The sequence below is a fragment of the Caenorhabditis elegans genome, chromosome II (genome assembly GCF_000002985.6).
Source record: "Caenorhabditis elegans chromosome II".
NCBI lineage: Eukaryota > Metazoa > Nematoda > Chromadorea > Rhabditida > Rhabditidae > Caenorhabditis > Caenorhabditis elegans.
Window position 1 is genome coordinate 15187429 of NC_003280.10, and position 22387 is coordinate 15209815.

General features: G+C 36.6%; 1 protein-coding gene and 1 non-coding gene across 5 annotated transcripts in view; one reads left to right on the top strand and one right to left on the bottom strand.

The window, feature by feature from the left end:
- Positions 1 to 9304: 9304 nt before the first annotated feature.
- Positions 9305 to 22387, top strand: part of spsb-1 — a gene marked incomplete at both ends in the record, with an annotated part of 32993 nt that continues 19910 nt past the window's right edge. For 3 of the 4 annotated variants that reach the window (NM_001393240.1, NM_001381674.1, NM_064920.7), the window contains one exon: positions 20095 to 20143. In NM_001393240.1, coding sequence (NP_001380141.1) covers positions 20095 to 20143 — 49 coding nt within the window. Of the gene's footprint in view, positions 9366 to 10163; positions 10220 to 20076; positions 20144 to 22387 lie in introns of those variants that run through there. The other variant, NM_001377908.2, reaches the window with a different exon arrangement.
- Positions 19405 to 19554, bottom strand: Y46E12BR.2. Its single transcript, NR_051941.1, has one exon. It is a non-coding gene; the product is annotated as an Unclassified non-coding RNA Y46E12BR.2 (non-coding RNA).

A 22387-nucleotide genomic window follows, 5' to 3' on the forward strand; every position in this document is an offset into this window, starting at 1 on the left:
TCCGTACAAGCTAATATACTCTGTTTGGCATATTCTGGTAATTTTGACTATGCTGAACGGTTTTATGAAATAAAAAAGAATGACTCCACATGATTTTCCAGTACTTTTTAATTTTTGAATTAACAGCTTTCGGATACATTCTGTTTTTTTTTTAAATAAACTTCCGTAGAAGCTACCATTTTTTTTGGTGTTTTCTAGTATATTTGAACATGCTAAACAGTTTTGTAAAATAAAAAATAGTCAAGAAAATTTAAAAAAGTTTTGGAAATTTCTGGAAGCTTCGGGAAAAAACATCTCTGAACAATTCCTGGTTCCAGACAAAACCCCATTTCCTTTTTTTCCATTCATCCCAAGTGAAGCATTTCTCATAAAATTGTTCAAACATTTCCCGCCACCCAATCACATTACGAATGATTCCAACACATTCAAGTACTAAAAATAAGTTTTTGAAATGCAAGAGAAACTTTCATTTTCTACATTTTTTCAGAAATCCATATCCCCAGTGGAATTTGTTGTAAATCATCAGAAATTGACGCTCCTCTAGTACTTTTCGATTCTTGAGAGAGAGAGTGACGGAGGCACTGGAATCCCTTGAGGGAACTGGGGAGGAAAAAGAGTACTACTATGATCTTGACAAGAACTCACATACACTTGTTCCTCCTCAGCCACTCTCATCAATGAACATCTTGTTCTTTAGTTTTTCAGGAGCTCTAGGCTACAGTAGTATTGAGTACACATTTTTAGAATCGTGGATCTTGTGCAATTTTGATGCCAGAATTTTTCAGAAACTTCTAGATTATTTTAAACCAGGCGTGGGCGGCAATTTCCGTCCGGCAAATCGGCAAATTTGATTGTTGCCGATTTGCCGGAAATTTTCATTTTTGCCAATTTATCAATTTTCTATTTGCCGAACATCAAGTTGCCGGAAGTTTTTTGAGGCATTTTTTATAAGACGGAAACACTTAAAACTGTGCCTTTTTGAAATTTTTTCCCGTTTTTTCCAGATATTTTCATAGAATTGGCTTACTTTTCAAAATGCAAGATGTAGGAACATTTATAGGATGCGTAGAATTTTGCTGATTAAAATTGAAAGTCGGAAATTTCCAAAAACATGTGCAAATCGTCAATTTGCCGGTTCACCGATTTGCCGGAAGTTTCAATTCCGGCAACTTTCCGATTTGGCGGAAATTTCAATTCCGGCAACTTGCCGATTTGCCAAAAATTTTAATTCCGACAACTTGCCGATTTGCCGGATATTTCAATTCCGGCAATTTGTCGATTTGCCGGAAATTTCAATTCCGGCAATTTACCGATTTGCCGGATATTTCAATTCCGGCAATTTGTCGATTTGCCGGAAATTTCAATTCCGGCAATTTACCGATTTGCCGGATATTTCAATTCCGGGACCTTGCCGATTTGCCGGAAATTTCAATGTCGGCAATTTGCCGATTTGCGGGAAATTTCAATTCCGGTTTGCCGATTTGCCGGAAATTTCAATTCCGGCAATTTGCCGATTTGCGGGAAATTTCAATTCCGGCAATTTGCCATTTTGGCAAAAATTTTAATTCCGGCAACTTGCCGATTTGCCGGATATTTCAATTCCGGCAATTTGTCGATTTGCCGGAAATTTCAATTCCGGCAATTTACCGATTTGCCGGATATTTCAATTCCGGCACCTTGCCGATTTGCCGGAAATTTCAATTCCGGCAATTTGCCGATTTGCGGGAAATTTCAATTCCGGCAATTTGCCGATTTGCCGGAAATTTCAATTCCGGCAATTTGCCGATTTGCGGGAAATTTCAATTCCGGCAATTTGCCATTTTGCCGGAAATCGTTTGCCACCCATTCCTGTTTCAAAGTACCCTAACATTTTGCAGAAGTTTTTAGGACTATTCAATTTTTTTTCCACTTTTTCAATTTTTTTTTTAATTTTCCAAAAGCTTCCAGAAATTTTCAAAAGTATTTAAAATTTTCTAGAAATTCTCAAAACATTCCAATTATTTTTTTAATTTTAACTGTTTTTCCACTTTTTCACTTTTCCAGTGTTTTTCAGAATTTTCCAGAAGTTCCTCAAATTTTCAATAGTATCTAATTTTTTTTTCAGAATTCTCCAAAAGCCTCTAGAAACTTAAGAAAGATATCAAAAAATTTCAGAAATTCCTGAAACATTCCAGTTATTTTTTCCATTTTTCCGGTTTTTTTTCAGAACTTTCCAGAAGCTTCTTAATTATTTTTTGCTACCGTAGTGGGGAATTTTTCTCAAATTTTTTCTGAGGTTTTTTCATTGAAGACAGTGCCTAAAACTAGCCGGAAAACACAAAATGTCAAAAATGACGTCACTCATTTGTGCGGGAATTCAAAAATAATTCAGCCTTTTCTTTTGCAAAATTGAAAAAATCATTAAAAAACGTTAGAAAATTTTTTAAATTTTTTAACAGTTTTATTCGGTATTTTGGGACTGTACATATTTTGCCATTTATACCAAAAAAACAAAAATTTTGCAACCAATTTTGCAACATTTCTCGTGAGTTTTCAAAAATGCATGAAGCCCATTAGTCATTGGTTCCGATTGGTTAGACAGCAGCAAAAGGTGACAAATTTGGTGGCTCTGCGGAGGAGCTCTTAGAGAATTCCCAGCTGCTTGAGCTGGGCAGTCTGAAAACAATCTTTTCGTCTAGAAGTGACTCTCTCTCTCTAACTTTTCTTCTTCCTCTTCTTCTTCCTCCATCTTTCTTCTCTTACTTCCGTCATTTCTTCAGGACTTCTTCTTCCCCCTGCTACTCATATGTGTGTGCTCTTCACAAATACTACTTTATGCGTCTGCGTCTCTCTTGTTTTTCCACTCTTTTTCTCGTGTCGCAAGGCCCCGTCTTTTCGTCAATTTCTTCCCCTTTCAGCATTCTCAGCCACTTTTTTTCGCGCCGCGTTTTTTTTTCTTATTAGCCTAAATCAGAAATGGAACGAATTGTGTGGGAAGTGCAGTTTGAGAACTACTATGTGCTCTTTGAGCATCTGTGTTAGAAATGAAATAGCGAAAAGATTCAGAAACTTAAACAATTTTAAAATAATTTTTTTGTGGAAAATTTCTTCCAGATATTTTTAGAATTTCAAACTTTTTGTAAATTTTGCAATTTTCAAAAAAAAAATTTTCGGCTTTTCATTTTTTGTTGGCGTTATGTAACTTTGTTTCCTAACATTTCCAAATTTGAGTGTTCTATAATAGGTAGGCAATTCTACAGGCACGTCTCGTTTATGCCTGCCTGCCTGCCTGCTGTCTGCATTTTTGCGTGAATTCCGGTATTTCGCGTTTACACAGTAAAACACGTGGTGTCAGGCTGTCTCATTACAGTTTGATCTACAAAAAATGTGGGAATTTTTTCAAGAAAAATTGTGACGTCAGCATGCTCTTAACCATGCGAAATTAGATGAGATGTCTGCGTCTCAACTCCCGCATTCAAATAAAGAAGATCAAATCGAAATAAGACATTCTGACTCCACGTGGTATTTATAGGCCAAAAGAAAAATATTTTAGGTATATTTTGGCAGTAGGCAAATATGTAGGCAGGAAGGCAGGCAGGAAGGTAAGTTGTACCTAGGTGGAAGATTTTTTAAATTTTTCAGTCAATTTATTTTTTTTATTTGTAAGAAACTCCAAATTTTTTCCAAAAACCAAATATTTTATCTGTTTTGATAGTTTTCCATTTTTCGAAAAAAAACACTTAAACCTATTTACCAATTCCAAATTTTCACATGACAATCTTATCAAAAAGATAAAACTGAAAGGTGACATTTTTAAGACAGGAGGAGGTGCGATAAAGAAGAGACCGCCGAGTTAAAATTTCGATTTTGGAAGGTTCAGAGGCCTGCCTACCTTATGCCTACGCACCTATGCATAATTTTTCAACATTTTCCGAATTCTACGCCAATATTCCGAATTCCCAGAAAAAAAGTGCACCAAATTTCTTCCGTCCGTCTGCACTTGGCTTCTCAATTGTCATTGAATTTTTAATAACTTTTTAGTTTCTCTGCCGTCTCTCCGTTCCCCATGGTCTCTTGCTCAATTTGTTCCTCTTTTTTTATTCTGCACTTTTGTGCTCTGAAAAAAAGTTCATCTCGGCTGAATTGGACGCCTCCTGACCAGGGGTGTGCGGATAATAGCCGAATTAGCCGAATTAGCCGATCGGCTAATTCGGCTAACTCGGCTAATATTAGCCGAATTATCCGTTAGCCGACCTTTTTACCGATTAGCCGAATTAGCCGTTAGCCGACTTTTTGGCAGTTCGGCTAATACGTAGTTATCCGTTAGCCGATTTTGGCCGATGTTAGCCGAATTCGCCGATCGGCTATTTCGGCTAATTCAACTAACATATTTTTTTGGAAAACAAAATGTGGTGAATTTGTATGATTTTTTCCTATTTGAACAGTCGTTCATCCCTGAATTTGCTCAATAACAGTGAAAAAATTAACCCAAAACCTGAATTAACAGAATGGACAAAAAAAGCTTAACCAAATGAATATTTTCCGAATTAGCCCAATTAGCCGGAAATTAGCCGATTTGAATGACTGAGATTAGCCGAATTAGCCGTTAGCCGAAAATTTTGAAATTAGCCGTTAGCCGAATTAGCCGTTAGCCGGTTCTCAAAAAATCGGCATTAGCCGATTTATCCGTTAGCCGAAAAAATCGGTTATCCGCACACCCCTGCTCCTGACTCATTTTGAAAAAAAAAGTCTCTTGTTAGTTTTCTGAATATTTTATTCACTTCCATTTTTGTTCATTTCTTAGTCTTTGTCCAAGCTACGGCAGGTATGTAGGCAGACACGTAGGCAGGTATGTAGGCAGGCACTTAGATCATGTAGGAAGGCATCCATTCATGCATGTAGGCAACCATGTAGGCAGATAGGTAAGCAGGTACGTAAGCAGAGACGTAGGCAGATACGTAGTAAAGAAACTTAGACAAACATGTAGAAAGAAATGCAGGCAGGCGTGTAGGCAAGTACGTAGGCAGGCATGTAGGCAGGCATGTAGGCAGGCATATAGGCAGGCATGTAGGCAGGCACATAGGTGAATAAGTAGGCAGACACGTAAACATGCATGTAGGCAGGCACATAGACAGTCACGTGGACAAATAAGTAAGCAGACACGTAACCAGGCATGAAGGCAGGCATGTAGGCATATAGGCAGTCACTCGATTCCTGCACTTTTTCGCCCCCAATTTTTGCGTATATCTTTCTGTCGGTTCTAAATCTTATTAGAATTCGACCAAATTCTCAGAACATGTACGGAGTGCGAAAACTAGTGAAAACAACAGAAAAAAAGAAAAAGGGGTGAAATAAGAAGAAAAAGAAGAAGCTGTGTATTGCCCCATTCTCAGTTTCTTCGTGTATGTGTAACGTCTCTGTGAGGTCCTCCGACAACGAATGTCGCAATTATGTGCTCTCCCCCCTCCCGGCTGAGATTTCCCGACCATTCGAACTCACGAGATATTGAGAAACTTACATTTTGCACATATTTGCGAACGTTTTTTTTTCTCGAATATTTGATGCATATTTTTTTTCCTGGTGGCCGAGTTTCCACTTTTCGCGGCCACGGAAATTTATATTTTCTGAAAAATTAGGCAGATTTTAGCAACGTGGTGGCCTTGAAAAAAGTGCTGGTGGCCGAGTTTTTTTTAATGACCAAGTGGCCGAACTTTATCTTCCCGCGGCCACGGAAATTTAAGGCACTTTTTACGAACCGACTTTAGCAACGTGGCCGTCTGGAAAAAATTGGTGGCCGAGTTTTTTTCTGTGAGTGGGCGAACTTTATCTATTTGCGGCCACCGAAATTATAACTTTTCTGGCGGATTTTTATTTTTCCGGCTGGAAAAATTGGCGGCCGAGTTCTCACTTTCCCCGGCCACGTAAATTTCAGCCTAAAATTGTCTAGAAAAACTTTGTTGTTTTCGCTTAAAAAAGTTTTGTATATTTTTCACTTTTTATCTCTAATTTCCCAGTATTCATTTCAAAAATAACACACATTCTTCAAAATAAGATGTACGATAATGATGCTAGTACGTCATACATATGTCGGGTTTTGATAAATATTCTATGTTAGTAGAATATTGAAAACAAATTTTCAGCACTGAGCACGCAAGTTAAAATTGCGCGTCAAATGTAAATTGACAGCACTTTTTGCTCAAATTCCGAAATCTAGTTTTCACTTCTTCCCGGGATTCTGTAATGACCGTTCTCACTGCATTTTTCGCGCTCCATTGACAATCGCCTGCCGGACAACGTGTGGGAAAGTCGTGTTCTCCACACGGACAAATACATTGTTTTACAACTGAAACCGAGCCGCGACGCGCTGTAAATCGACCCCAGATATGGCCTAGCCAAAATGGCCTAGTTCGGCGAACTCTTCCATTTCAATTTATGATATTCATAGCTATCTAAAAAATGAGCAAAAAGTGTTGTCAATTTAGTTGTCAAGTCTTAAATCTCCGGGTCTTCTACCTTATCATTTAATCCCGTTTCTTTTTGTTTTCCCAGAAAACTCTTTGTACTTCTTATTGGATTAGGATCTCATCTCTTTTCTCAATATCTCCATGTGTTCTTCTGCTTCTTCTTCCACCCTCAACTTTCGGAGAGAGCAGCACACACAAATCGATCAGATCATCTGTTCAAAAAAGATAATAAGAGAATGAAAGAGAGAGAGAGAGAGAGAGAGGGGAGTCAGGTGCGGTGTGCTCCGAGCGAGCCCACGTGAGGCGCCGAGAGATGATAACGAGTAAAAAGTAACGGAACAAGAGCACTGAACCGAAAATTGTTTGTGTTCTCCAATACCTCTTTCCCCAATACTTTCAGCTTTTCATATAGTTTTGTTGATTGTGGTGGTGGGGGGAGAGAGGATTACGAGGTGATGGTGGCTGCTGCTCCGGCTCACAGAGCTCTAATCTAATCCTTTCCCACCGCCAGATTTTTCCATAAGTTTAGCCCGTTTTTTTTCCAACGCAATTTGTTAAGTTAATTTGTTATGTTATCACGTAGTTTTTTTACTTGGCACATTTTATTGCTGTGTAGATTTACGAAGGACAATGTAGATTTACGCGGGATGGTGTAGATTTACAAAGAATAATATAGATTTACACAGGACAGTGTAGATTTACTTCCGATCTCTTAAATTTCTGTTTGAAAAAAAAAATGAAAAAATAATCACGGGGTTCTGGCCTTTCTCATTGATTTTTCGCGCTCCATTGACAATCGCCTGCCGGACAACGCGTGGAAAAGTGCCGTGTACTCCACACGGGCAAATAAATCAGTTTTACAACTAAAAACGAGCGGCGACGCGACACGCAACGCGCCGTAAATCTACACAAAATCTCTCCGACCCAAAATGGCCTAGTTCGGCAAACTCTGCCATTTCGATTTATGAGGGAAGCCAGAATTCCGTGAATAATTTCTTTAAGAAAAAACAAGAAAATATGAAAATTAAAAAACAGAAAAAAATGTTTTGCAAAGGTTTACTTTTCCCAAAATTTTACCTTTTAAATTTCAGGTTTCAAAAAAATGTATATATTTTTTTTTGTAAAACTTGGTTAGAAGCCTACCTACGTCATTGCCTGCCACACCAGACACTTCATAAAATCCCCTAGACTCGCATGTAATCTCGCCGCAAAAATGATGAATTTTCATCCATTTGGAATTCAAGTGTGAAGTTCAAAGGTGCGAGTTTAATTTGAAATTGAAATTTTTGAAAAATTAGTGAACTTCTATTTTTTTCGACTTAAAAAAATAGTGTTTTGTATGTGTATTTTTTTCGACACCTGGTAGTTAGCTTTCAGGCATTTTTTGAGCTTCAAAGTAGGTACATTTCTCCATTTTTTTAAACTGAAATTTAGCTTATAAATTTTTGAATTGAATGTTTTTAAAAATGTCTTATCACTAACTTTTCTTGTAACACACGAAACATTTAATTTTCAACTTTGAATAAATAGCTATATATATATATTTTTTTTACCTTGAACAATCAAAAATATTGTTAACAATTTGCTAGTTGGCAACTTTCACATTTTTAACTTCAAAATTCACCACGTGCTCGCGTCTTTCTGTGTCAATTGTCTCTACAAATATACACTCTTTCCACACACGTGATGATCATCAATACAAACTTGATGATTTCGATGCGCTACGTTTTTGAAACCATAAGTATCCTTTTTATATTTGAAATTGTTGAAGATGATAAAATATCAAAATGTTGTTCTCAAAATTTTGAGCATTCTGTTTGTTGACAACTTTCTGATAGATCTAGTGGTTGCGGAAATATAGAAATTTTTAGAAATGGTTTCGGGAATTTGAAAATTAAAACAATTTACAAAACCGGCAATTGCCGAAATTGCCGATTACAGGTAATTTCCGATATCCGCACACCCCTGCTATAAATTTCTTAGTGCTTTTTTTCTATATTTAAGTTCTTAATTCTACAGTTTTAGGAAACTTTATGAAACTTTTAAGTTTTCCTATCGACTTTTTCCGGCTGTTTACTCAGGCGGCTCCGATCTCTGATTTATTTACGAATCGTTTTTTGTCTGGTTCTCTTTTTTGCAAACGACCTGAAATAGTTATGAGAACATCGCAGCTGATCACACAAATGTAGGCACAGAAATGCCTGCCTACCTTTAAAACTTTTTTTTTGAAATTCTGATTTGAACGTGAAATCCCACAAAATCAAGGGCCGAAGTTTGTAGAAGGTAGGCACGGTAGGCACCAGGGGTGTGCGGCAAATCTCTTTTTCCAACATTTGCCAAGCATGGCAAACTCGGCAAGTTCGGCAAATTTGCCGCACACCCCTGGTAGGCAAGAAATAGGCAGGAAGCTGTGCCTGCCTGATACTAGAAAAGTGCAAGTTATCCGGCTTATGTATAGGGGAGCTAAGGGAATGTGGATGATCAATGTGCACTCCTTAGAGATTTTAAGTTGGAGCTTCCGGTTTTGGGGAAGAAAAAAATTAGAATTTAGTAAAGAGTTGCCTCTAAAAATATCTGCTCAACCAATAAAAAATTCAAAGTCCTGCTTAATTTGTGTACTCCTCTCGGACAATTTTTTTATCCTAATTTTTTTGTCGAACTTTCATGTACCAAATCTCCTCTCATGTTTCACCTCAAAAGATCATTTTAAGACCAAAATTTGTTCATCTATGTACATTGTTATAATCTCTTTGTATTTTTTTTTGAGTACTTTGGTATTTCGTTTTAATTTCAATTTTTTTTTTTAATTTCAGGATTGAAAAAATTATAAAATCATTTATATTTGAAAATTTTCGACAGCAATGTGGTTCTTACGAAGCAGGATGTTCGGAGGATCTGGCGATCAAAATGATAGGGATCGAGGTGAGCCATATGATAAATTCGGCAAATCGGCAAACTGCCGGTTGGCTGATTTGCCGGAAATGTTGAGCAGAAAATCAATGTTTTAGGCGGACAAATTTTTAGTGGTCATTTTCAGATTTATTTTTTGTACATAAAAATCAATAAAAATTTAGTCTTCAATCATCATATTTTTTGGCAAAATTATCCAAGAAAGGTTCCGAATTGCCTACCTTTTAGCAACCTACTGCCTGCCTGCAGGCAGGCGTAAAAATAGTCTTATAGGTACAAAGAGCCTCGCTGCCATGGATATTAAAGATTTGCTTTGCTGCAATTTTTTTATAGACAAACTCGGCAAATTGGCAATTTGCCGGTTTGCCGATTTGCCGAAAATTTTTAATTTCGGCAAATTGGCGATTTGCCGATTTGCCGGAAGTTTTAAATTTTGACAATTTGCCGATTTGCCAGAAATTTTCAAGACCGGCAGTTTGCCAACTTGCCGGAAATTTTCAATTCCGGCAAATCGCCGATTTTCCGATTTGCCGGAAATTTTCAATACCGGCAATTTGCCGAGTTGACGATTTTCCGGAAAAAAAACCGTTTTCCACCCATCCCTGAATTGATTTTTTTTAATTTCAAAATCTAGAAGCTTAACTGTAGTGAATTACAATGCACCAAAGCTTACGCGCAAATATTTTTAATTTTTATTTTTCATAGAGGCAAGAAATCGATAAATATTGACAAGATCAATATCGAAAACAAAACTATCAAAAAACGCGGCAAAAACATGACAAAATCAAACAATTTTTCTCTCTATTTCAGAGGACGAAGAAGCGCCGAGGCGAATCATGGATGCACTAAACTACAGGAGACAACCAGTGAGTACTGTACACTTTGTTCGGGGCAGTTTCAATGAAACATGCTTATCACATGTCCAGGAAAAAGGACAATTCCCATGTTTTTTCCACATTCTATGACTTCTTGATCAGTGCTCTCTCTCTCTTTCTCTAGGTTACTATCTTGTTCTCAGAGGTTTTTGCTTCTTGAAGGTGGAGAGAGAAGAAAAGAAGAAGAAGACAATTATTATTGCCATCCTCCTCTTCTTCTTCATTAATTTTGTTTTTATTGACTCTTTGTGTTGTTTTTGTTATTGTTGCATTTTTTGGACTGTAGTAGAAAGATTAGGTCGCTGGGAAGGTTTTTTTTATTGCAGAAAAAAACATTATTATTTCTATCTGTAAGGTTTTTCTAACAATTTTTTAAAAAATTAATTCGTTTCTTTTGTTGATAAATACCTCATTTCAAATTTGTTTAAAAATGTTTATTATCAAATTTACCTAGAATTTTAAGGATTTTTTAAGCAGCAAACGCGCTCCGTTGCTAATTAAAATTTAACTATTTTCTGTGAATTTAAAATTAAAATCTGTAGAGCATATTTGTTAAGTTTCCACAAACAATTCCAAAAACACCTCGAAGATTGATCTTTTTTAATTAAAATGACAGATTTTGAACTTTTTACAAATTTTGTAAAAATGGCCTAGAAAATCCTAGGCCACTTTTCTGAATTTAATTTTTTAATTTTTTTTAAACTTATTGGTGTTCCAAAATACTAAATACTATTGCAAAATTTTTTTTAATTCTTGCCAGGTTCGAAAAAAAACTCAGATTCTATATTTTTCCCTAATTTTGTAAAAATGGCCTAGAAAATTCTAGGCCACTATTTTGAAAGAAATTTGTTTTTTTTTAATTTAATGTTTGAAAAAATACCTAGACTTAAACCATTTTTAAGTAGTGGCCTAGAAAATCATAGGCCAGATTTCATTTTTTTTCAGATTTGAAATAATGCCTTAAAATCAACAAAACTTGAAAAAATACTGGCCTAGAAAACCCTAGGCCACATTTCCTATACAAATTTTTAATTTTAATTTTAATTTTAAGTAAAAAATTTTCAAAAAATCCTAGGAAAGTTTTAACAATTTTTAAGAAGTGGCCTAGAAAATCCTAGGCCACTTTTCTGAATAAAACTTTTTTGAAAAAATTATTGTTTTTCCAAAATACAATTGAAAATATTAAAAAGCACATCAAAATGGAAAATGGCCTGGAAAATCCTAGGCCAGATGAGCCATATTTTTTATAAACTTAATTTCAAACTTTTTTCTCAAACTTTGTAAAAATGACTTAGAAAGTTTTATTTTTTATTTTTTATTTAATGATTAAAAATTGCCAAAAATCCTAGACTTTAACTAACAGACTAAAATAGTGGCCTAGAAAATCCTAGGCCATTTTTCTGAAAAAACTGTTTGAAATAATTATTGATTTTCTAAAATACTTTTGAAAATCTTTTTCTCAACTTTTTCAAGTTCTAACTTTTCCCAAATTTTTAAAAAATGGCCTAGAAAATCCTAGGCCACATTTTTGAAAAATGTTGTTTTTCAATTCTAAGTAGTGGCCTAGAAAATCCTAGGCCACCGATTTTTTTTCAATTTTTAAATTCCACTTCCCCAGACAAGTTCGTAGTATCAGCTGCTACACAAGGTTGAATCAATGATAACGATTCGAATCGAAATAAAAAATTGTCAATTTTTCTGCAAACAATCAGTCACGTACAGGGTGGGCCAAAAGTATGGTAACACATGAAACGCTCTTTTACATGAGCTTTTCGCGCGACTGCCACGTCATACGTACATTCTTCTATCGAATACTGATAGCTGAATAAATTTCCTTCAAATTGACCCAAAATTTGTAATGTTTCCCAATAAAGTGCGATTTTAATCACCTCGGCAATTTGGCGAACCTTTTCGAAAAAACGGTGTTTTGGCACGCGGCACTTCCGACACAAACACACCTCCCACCCACGCCAATAATTTTCAGATGTTTTATTTTTATGTTAAATTTAAAGTTAAAGAAGTGAAGAAGCGTTTTGATTGTTTTTGTAGCATATAACAATTTTCTGTGTCGACACTGGCGCCTAGCAAGAACCTTTGAATATTTCATGAATTCAACTTTGCGAAATTTACTCAGTTTTTTTGTCTTCACAAGGTGTAACGACTCACAAAATCATCCGAGCTAAATGTTTTCTAAAAATTCTTGAAAGTCAGGTCAAAACGTGCCAAAAAGTACTAAAATGAATTTTTATTCATACTGCTGCCGCCGCTCACATCCATCTTTCTGGCGACTGAGTCATTCAAGACTTAAACTAATGCCACAGTCCATGACAGAAATACCACGACAGAAATTTTTTGGATTTTTGTTTTTAAAGAATCTCCAGACCAAGAGCATTCTTTAAACCATAAAAACTTGTAAGATACTAGTTGGATTCCTCGAGAAAAATGTAGAAATCCCGCAGAATGCCGACTTGCGTGCCAAAAAGATCGTGATCTCAAAAGTTCTGAAGGCCTGTAGCGATGCGGATGGGGAAATTTTGAAAATTCAAAACGTTAATCTGGTCAGTATTTTATGGAGAACAAAACTTGTACAAATTGATGTAATAACTCTCTCCACCCGTGAAGTTATAGAGCTGCAAACGTGTTACCATACTTTTGGCCCACCCTGTACAAAGCAATTACTCCCCCTTGTTACCTTCTGGTCAACCTAAAAAAATGCCTTCAACATAACAAAGATGACCCTTTTCTCCATTTTTTGGCCCTTTCTCTCTGTGTAATAATATTCGACTGTAAAGCAGTATGAGAGATGGAAGAGAAAAGTTAACAAAGAAAGCGAAAAACTAGGGAAAATTTCAATAAATTGGACATGGAAATGGCTTCTGAAAACCCTCCACAATGAAGGGAAACCGGTTACTTTTGCTTCGTTTTCTTTCTCGAGATTTTTCTTATTTGAAGAACTTATAGAGGTCGAGGCTAGGTGAACTTATTGTAGAATTTTGTCGAAAGTTGTCAACTTTTTGCAGAACTTTCATTAAATTTACGTTGTCTCCAACTTTTTGTAGAAAAGTTTCAATTTTCTGTAAAACTTTTTAGTAATGTACGTTCTCTACAACTTTTTTTTTTGAAAAGTTGGAAACTTTCTATATAAATTTTGTTCAATTTACGTTGTCCCACACGACTTTTTGTCAAAAGTTGCCAACTTTCTGTAGATCTTTGATTTTTTTTTCTATTGTCCTGTCCAGGACCGCAATTTTTTACAGAGTTTGGCAACTCTCCGGCAAAAAGGTGATAACTTTCTGTCAAACGTCGAGTACTTCCGACAGAAAATCGCTAACTTTCCGTTAGCTGTCGCCAACTTTTGGCAGAAAAGCGGCAACTTTCTGTCAACTTTTTGGAATACTGTCATTTTGTAAGAACTGTCATTAGAAGTTGAAAAAGTGACAACTTTCGGCTGAAAAGCGGCAGCTTTCTGAATTTTCCTGCAACTTTCTGCCAAAGTTTGGCAATTTTTTGTAGAAACTCGACGAATTTTAAGTCAAAAATTTTCATTTTTCAGCGGAAGTTTGCCTGTCAAATATCTACAACTTATTGCCACTTTTGCTAACTTTCAGTCGATGTTTGTCGTTAGTTTATCTCAAAATTTTTCAACGAAAACACGAAAAAAATGTGCGGGAGCTGGCAAAAAAGAGCTAACTTCCATGTTTGATGGACGTTTTTTGAATGAATTGACAGCAAAGTGATAATGAACAAGAAGATAGGCGAAAAAGATGGGGAGAAGCCCATAAATAATGATCAGAGGTCGCCTGCGTGCGTGCTTTTGCCTCTGAAAAGTAGTTGCCAAATTTCGGATTTGGCGTTTTTTTTTTGCAAATTTTGATCCTCCAGAAAATCTATAGCTTCCTAAAAATTCAAAAATATTTCCAGAATGCACTGCTCTTTTCACTTTGCCCTTTTTCAATTTAGCGGGATTGGGGTGGTCTCCGATTTCAGTTCTTCCGCTTACATTTTTTAGTCGGATGTACTGAAAAAGTTTGAACTTCCAGTCCTCTGAGGGGGGCTCTTTAGGACACTCTTCCCTTGTAACTATTGTTTATTTTCAATTCTTCTTAGGCTCCGGCAAAAAAAAGTTTTTGCGGAATTTTTTTATTCTTTTTTAGTGTACCCTCTTGAACCATACTTATAGTAGAAGAAGGCTGGGCAAAATCATATATTGCCAAAACATTAATGGGGGAAACGATTCGGCAAATCTACATTTTTCCGGTTTGCCGATTTGCCGGAGATTTTCAATTACGGCAACTTGCTGATTTGCCGGAAATTTTCGATTCCGGCAACTTGCTGATTTGCCGGAAATTTTCAATTCCAACAATTTACCAATTTGCCGGAAATTTTCAATTCCAACAATTTGCCGATTTGCCGGAAATTTGAAATACCGGTAATTTGCCGATTTGCCAGAAATTTTCAATACCGGCAACTTGCTGATGTGCCGGAAATTTTCAATTCCGGCAACTTGCTGATTTGCCGGAAATTTTCGATTCCAACAATTTACCGATTTGCCGGAAATTTTCAATTCCAACAATTTGCCGATTTGCCGGAAATTTGAAATACCGGTAATTTGCCGATTTGCCGGAAATTTTCAATACCGCCAATTTGCCGGTTTGCCGGAAATTTTCAATTCCAACAATTTACCGATTTGCCGGAAATTTTCAATTCCAACAATTTTCCGATTTGCCGGAAATTTTCAATTCCGGCAATTTGCTGATTTTCCGGAAATTTTCAATACCGGTAATTTGCCGATTTGCCGGAAATTTTCAATTCCAAAAATTGCCGATATGCAGGAAATTTAATTTTCAATTTCGGCAACTTGCTGTTTTGCCAATTTGCCGTAAAATTTCAATTTTTAATTCCGACAATTTGCTGATTTGCCGGAAATTTTCAATTCCAACAATTTGCCAATTTGCCGGAAATTTTCAATTCCAACAATTTGCCGATTTGCCGGAATTTTTCCATACCGGCAAATTGCCGATATGCAGGAAATTTAATTTTCTATTCCGGCAGTTTGCCAATTTGCCGTAAAATTTTCAATTCCGGCAATTTGCCAATTTGCCGATTTGCCGGAAATTTCAATTGTTTGAAGTGTTTGAAGATTTTAAAAAATGTTCACAAATCCTAAAAATATAATTGTCATAAATAATATTCATTTTTCAAAATACTTTCCCAAATTGTTTATCATTCGGCTTTTACAACGTGGCCGCGTTTCAAGAATTGGTGGCCGAGTTTTCTCTGCCATGTAGCAAAAACCGGCAACTTTCGGCAAACTACTTTATAAAGGAAATGCCAATTTTTTCTCCTTCACATTCTTTTTTCAAGGTTCTTCCTTCTTCTCAATTCACTTCCCCCTAACCTAGGGAACGCTTTCATCAACTTTTTTCCCCCAAATTTGGTGTTGTTGAAGATTTGCCAACCAAACTGCCAAAAAAAATTTGAAATTTTCTAATTAATTTTGATTTTTTCTCGTTTATTTTATATTTTATCAAAAAAATTTTCAACTAACAAAATATTGCTTATTTAATTTTCTTTAATTTTGTAGTTGACAACTTCTTGATATCTTTAAAATGAACTAACTAACTTGCAAAGTGGAGCAACATTTTTTTTTCGAAACGATTAAAAAACAATTTTTGCCAGTTTTTTTGAAAATTAAAAAAAATTTAAAAATTCTAGGTGGGGGGAAGAGAACGTAGTGTGAGAGAAAGCGCAGGTCTAGGTCAGGTTCCTAATTCCTCCCCGGATTCCCTTTAGAACCAATAAACCGAACACCTTGACGTCTTCTTTTTCTCCTCCCCCATTCTCATCTCTCTAATACCTATTCAAAAAAAAATTGCAAAGGTCGTGCCAAAAGCGCCTACCATATGACCTTCTTTGTCACCTGCGCCTCTTTCTTCCAATTCCAGCCCGACCCGATTCTTTTTCTTCTTCTTCTACTTCTTCTTCTTCTTCTTCTGATGATGATGATGATGATTCTTACAACCAAAGTAGTTGGCAGCTTCCTTCCCCCCCTTCTTCGGGGTCGCCGCGCCGCCATTCCGCCCCTGCTGTCTCGTTTTTTTTTTCGAAAAACGTTCAAATGTCAACACTGTTTGCTCTCAATTCACTTTTTTCCGCTGACTCTTTTCTCTGTCTGCGTCTCCAGTGATCTCTCAGTGTCAATCAGACTTTTTTTTGCTATTCGAATGATGATTCCGCGCGGAAAGGGCGCGAGCAACCAAAAGGTGGCAGAGACGTGTGCTCCTCGCGGAGCTCGAAAACGTGCTCTTTTCTGACTCATTCCTGTGAAATTTCCCGTTCGCGCCCCCTTTAGAAAGTTGGATTTTCATTCGGTATCTCTTGGCTTCTGCCTTTTTTCTGTTACTCATCTCAAAATGATTTGAATACTGTATTTTATAATTATATTTGTAATGGTTATGAGAAATACTGAGTTTGAAGCAAATGGGCCAAAGTAAGACTTAGCCTATGCCTAAGTCTAGGCCTAAGCTCAAGCCCAAGCCTAAACCTGAGTTTAAGCCAGAGCCAAAGCCTAATCCTAATCCTAAGCCTAAGCCTTAGCCTTAGCCATAGTCTTAACCTAAGCCCAAGCCTGAGCCTAAGCCTAGGCATAAGCCTAAGACTAAGCCTAAGCCTAAGCCTGAATCTAAGCCTAAGCTCAAACGTTGTAGCTTTTTCTAATGTTTTTCGCCACTTTTTAATGTGTAATTTTTGATGTTTTTTTTTCTAAACTCGTTAATTTTAACCCAGTATATCTCTGCTCATGTAAGTTCTATCGAAAAAATTTCCACTAACAAAAAATCAGAAAATATTTGAAAAATATTTGGTCTGTTGACAACTTTTTGATAGAATCTACTTTCGAGGAGATATACGGGCTCTAAAGCTTGGAATTTTTATCACTGAAATACGTCAAATTTCACTACTTTTTGTGACTTGTTTTTATGTTTTCCATCTGATCTATCTTCTCTTTTTTGTTTTTGAACTAACCTCTCAGGTCATCTGCCATTACACCCTCCCCAAGGGGTAACAATAGACAAATGACCTCTGTCAGTCTTCTTCACCTAAAACTGAAAATAAGTAAGGGGTGGGGGGGGGGGGGTCGTCTAGAGACAAAACAGATGAAAGTATTTTGTGTTGGGAAGTGGAATCGGGGGGAAGAGTACTTTTTACTTTTTGCGAAGAAAAATGTTCAAAAATCTCTTATTTCTTTTTTTTTGGTGTTCAAAATTTTACAGCCAAATTTAAAAAAAAACCAATTATAATTTGATTTTTTTTGAAGTCATATTTTGTAGTGTAAGAGTTTGCGGATTTATTTTTTGGCTCGGCCATATCTGGGGTGTATTTACGGCGCGTTGCGTGTCGCGTCGCGGCCCGTGTGGAGTACACGACTTTCCCACGCGTTGTCCAGCAAGCGATTGTCAATGGAGCGCGAAAATTTCAATGAGGAAGCCCAGAACCCCGTGAGTGCAAAATAACGATTATTTTTCAAATAAAGTTGCGCGTGAAATATGATGCATTGCGCGCCGGTGAACCTCACAGCTGCAATGCACCAGATTTGACGCGCAAACTTTTAAAGCGCAATTTACTTACAAAAAACCGAAAAAAAAAATATATTTTGGAGTTGTTTATCTGAGTTAAACCTGTCGATCCAATTAAATGTTCGAACAAATCTCATGAACAATGATCAAATTGCAAACACAAACAATCGGAAAACAGAGAAAAATACACAAACAACTGAAATGAACGAAAAAATGAAGAAAAAAGTGATCGGAAGATCCTCCTGTCGTTGACAGCACGTGCATCACGTGTCATCTCTATTTCTCTCTCTCTCTCTCTCTGGGAAGATATCATTGACTGAAAAAAAATTGCAATTGTCTTAACCTACCCATCTCCAACGAACTTCCTTCTTTATCATTTTGTCATTCCTAACTGGTTTCGTTGGTCATCATGATGATTATTTCGTCTAATTTAGACCTATTTCGGGCTATTTTGCAGGCTAATTCATTGACTGTTTGATTTTGTTTTTAATACCTGCCGCCTGCCTACCGCCTATTTTCTGCATTTTTGTGTAAACTTTGGTGCAGGCGTAGGTCGCCATAAAGGCAGGCAGGCAAGAATTTTGTGCCTCTTTTTTAAAACATTCTTTTCCTTAATTCATAGTTTACACTGGGAAAATTTTTTTAATTTTTGAAAAATTTAATTTTTAGAGGTATTTTTAATAAAACTAAAATTTACTTTAAGCAAAAAAACACGTTTTAATTCTAAAAATCAATAAATCAAAATTAAATATCTATATTTGGGCGTCAAATGTTATGTATTCAGGTACTGTAAGAACTTATGTGTTCAATTGCAGACCTAATGCACCATATTTGACGCGCAAAACTTAGAAACTTTTGTAAATTTTCAAGTAGAATTTTGAAAAAAAATAGAATTTTAACACTTTCTAAATCTTGTTTAAATATAAACGACACGTATTAAGGGGCGGAGCCTAACAGCGGAGTATCGTAGTTCACTAAAAAGGACCATTGATTTGTGATCTTTCTCGCTTCAAAATGTCACATTTCTTTTTCTTCTTCTTCACTTTTTTGCTTTTCTTTTCGTCGTTCTTTTCCTAACAAACCACTGCTGTGTATGAGTGTATCACATTTTTTCACCGCCACCGCCGCTCCCCCGTGCCCCCGAGAGTTCGGAGGACGGAAAAGTAGTAGTATTTGCCAACCGAACACCATGTATTTATTTACCTTTATACACATTTACCTACATTCTCTTTTGCTGCTCTGTCGAGAGCTACCTGTTAACCGATTTTCAACGCAACACGTTCGGTAATTTTTGAAAGGTTTTGAGTGTGCAAACGCGCTCCATTGATAATTTTTAGATTTGGTTAGCGTTGGAGCACGTTTGCACCTACGGGGTTCTGACCTTCCTCATTGAATTTTCGCGCTCCATTGGCAATCGCCTGCCGGACAGCGCGTGGAAAAGCGTCGTGTACTCTACACGGACAAATACAACAGTTTTACAACTAAAAACGAGCCGCGACGCGACACGCGACGCGCCGTAAATCTACACAAATTCTCTCCGACCCAAAATGGCCTAGTTCGGCAAACTCTGCCATTTCAATTTATGAGGGAAGCCAGAATTCCGTGAATTGATTGAAAATTATAGAATTTTAAGGTAAAAATAAGAAAAATGTATCAGTTTTCCGAAAAAAAAAGTTTTTAATTAAAAAAAAAATTTTTTGAAGCAATTCTATTCGATAGAATCTACAATTTTCAAATAACTGCGCGTAAAATGTGGTGTGTTGCATTGGTGAACTACAGATTTTCGTGAAATGTGCGAACACCGCCTCAATGCATCGTATTTTACGCGCAAACTTTAATTTTTTCTAAGTTTCTAGCAAAAAAATCAAAAAATTCATACCCCTCGCCCTCACGACCCCTCACGAAAAATGCCGGAATATTTATCCAGAAAAATTGTGACGTCAGCACACTCTTAACCATGCGAAATCTGATGAGATGTCTGCGTCTCAACTCCCGCATTTTTCGTAGATCAAAGCGAAATGAGACATTCTGACTCCACGTAGCCGTGTAGTTTCTACTCAATACATCATATTTGACGCGAAAATTTCAAAAGTTCAAATTTCCTCTTAAACACCAAAACCATCCAAAAACTTTTCTTCTTTTTATCATCACATTACACTTCCTACTCAAGTACTTTAAACCCACCTCTTTCAAAGTTCTTTTGACCTTACTTGCCTGATTAATGTCTGCCAAAATAGTTCGATAATCGAATTATACCCGTTTTTCTTCTTGCAGCGACAAGAAGTTTCGTCTATGATGGGAGCTCGACAATCGACGACGTCACATCACGACACTTTTCAAGGTGAGTCTTTACTAATTTTTATTGATTTTTTTAACCGAAAAAAATTGTCTTAAAAACTTAAAAAAAAACACCATGGTGAGTCTTTTTCGAACAATTTTTCAAAAAATGCGCGTACGATATGGTGTATTGCCTGGCACGATGCACAATGTTTAAAAACTGCTTCTGATGGTCGATTTGTGGTTGTTATCAGCCGAAATTTGGTTAACCTCAGCCAAATTGGCTCCAAGTGATAAGAAAATACGTGATTTTCGACAGGGGAGAACACTCGAAGGGAAAGTAGGTTGGGAAAAGAAGAAAATGTACTGTTGGTGGAAGGATTAGGGATTGGAGAGGCAGAAGAACGATTTTTACGTTCAATCGTGGCTTATGTTCAACTTGTTCGTGATCTTTTTCCTTGGCGAAAAGGACGAGGCCGATACACCGAATTCGACGCGCAAACTTCTCAAAAATCCATTTTTCGGTCAATTTTCAGATTTCTTTTCGCATCAAATTTTCAAATACGAAATTAAATTTCGAAATTCTCACTGTTGACAACGGCCTTTCCTATTCGATTGCATTTCTCGCAGTTTAAACTGTAATTTCTTCGTCGTTTTAGAGGTAAAGCACGGGCGGTGCTTAGATCTATATCTCCGAATTTCGTTTTCATCTGCCCGATTACTTTCATTTTAGCTTTTAGTTCTCGTTCAGTTGATCTTAAATCTCGTAGTATTTGTATATGTATGTATTGGAATTCTCGTTGAAAATTGAAAATCTCTTCGAAAAAAAATCAAATTTTGAACACGCGCCGGCGTTCGGTGCTTGCGGACTTGCATACCGTAACCCACGCGCAGAAATTTTTCATTTTTATTTAAATGCATTTTCGGAATTTTTTCCTCCAAAAAACTGAATTTTCGTTGGTTTTTCTCGCTTTTTTCACAAAATTTCTTCAATTTCCACTTAAAATTGTCATTTCACAAGTAAATTTGCGCTGTTTCTCCCTCTTCCGCCGTGCCATTCGAATCAAACAGCCTAACCAGTCGTGTTCGTCCATTTTTCGGTCGAAATTGCGAAAATTGGAGGCCGAATATACATTGTTGTCTGTGTATGTGTGTGTGTGTGTGTGTGTCCACCCACAATTTCACTTTCAACTGGTTTTTCAGCTCTATTTTTATTGGATTTTTCGCTTTTTTCGAACGAAAAACACTTTTTTTCTGTTTATTTTCTCCAGTTTCCGATCTATGAACGATTTATCTAATCTCCATACGATCTCAAGTTGATCCAATGTTTCGGAAGTGATCACACTGGTCGCGTGATGAAAAAAAAAAGATTTCCTGCTATTTTGAGCGGAAATTCAAGCTTTTTCGTGTTTCCCGGTGAATTAATTCGTTTTTCTTGACGTTTTCTGTAAAATTTAAGTTGAAACATCATTTTTAGACGATTTTCCGGCAAAAAATGAATTTAAAAACGTTATATCAATTTCAGTCAGTTTACGGCTTAGGCTTAGTCTTAGGCTTATATTAGGCTTAGGCTAAGGCTTAGGCTTAGGCTTAAGCCTAGGCTTAGGCTTAGGCTTAGGTTAGGCTTAGGCTTAGGCTTAAAAACGAGAAATTATCGATTTTAGGCCAATTTCAGAGGCTCAACGAATTTCCATCAGGTTGCGGCAAAAAATATGAAGAAAATCCAATAAATTTTGCCGTAAAACGCGAAAATATCGATTCTGGTCGTAAATTTTTGAAAAAATCTAGATTTTAAGATATTCCTCTGGTGGTACCCCTGCTCCAAGACTCCAAAAAAATCAATTTTTCGCCAAAAAATGTAAAATTTCCGGCCTCCCTTCGCCGACTGCGTCTCCCCCGCTTCTCAGTCTTTCGGCTTTTTCTATATTCTGTCATGTGCTTCTTCTGCTGCTGCTGCTCGTGCCCACCCAGAAGCCGTTGCTGTGTGCTCTCAAACTTTCACTACACACTCGAGATTTTCAATGTCTTGATGCATTAATTTCCATTTCAAAACCTGTTTTTTGACAGTATTATTTACAAAAAAAAGTGACACGCGACCTTGAGAATCTCTCTACCGATTTTGACCAAAAACATTCAATTAACAATGTTTTTCTTAGTTTTTGTTTTCGTTATTAGACTCAAAATTGTCTGAAAACACCGAATTTCATGATGAAACTTCTTGAAAACTTTTCACAAAAAAGTTATGGCCTCTTGAAAAATGGCCTAAAATTAGTGAAAATTTGAAATTTGACCGACTTATCATTGTCGC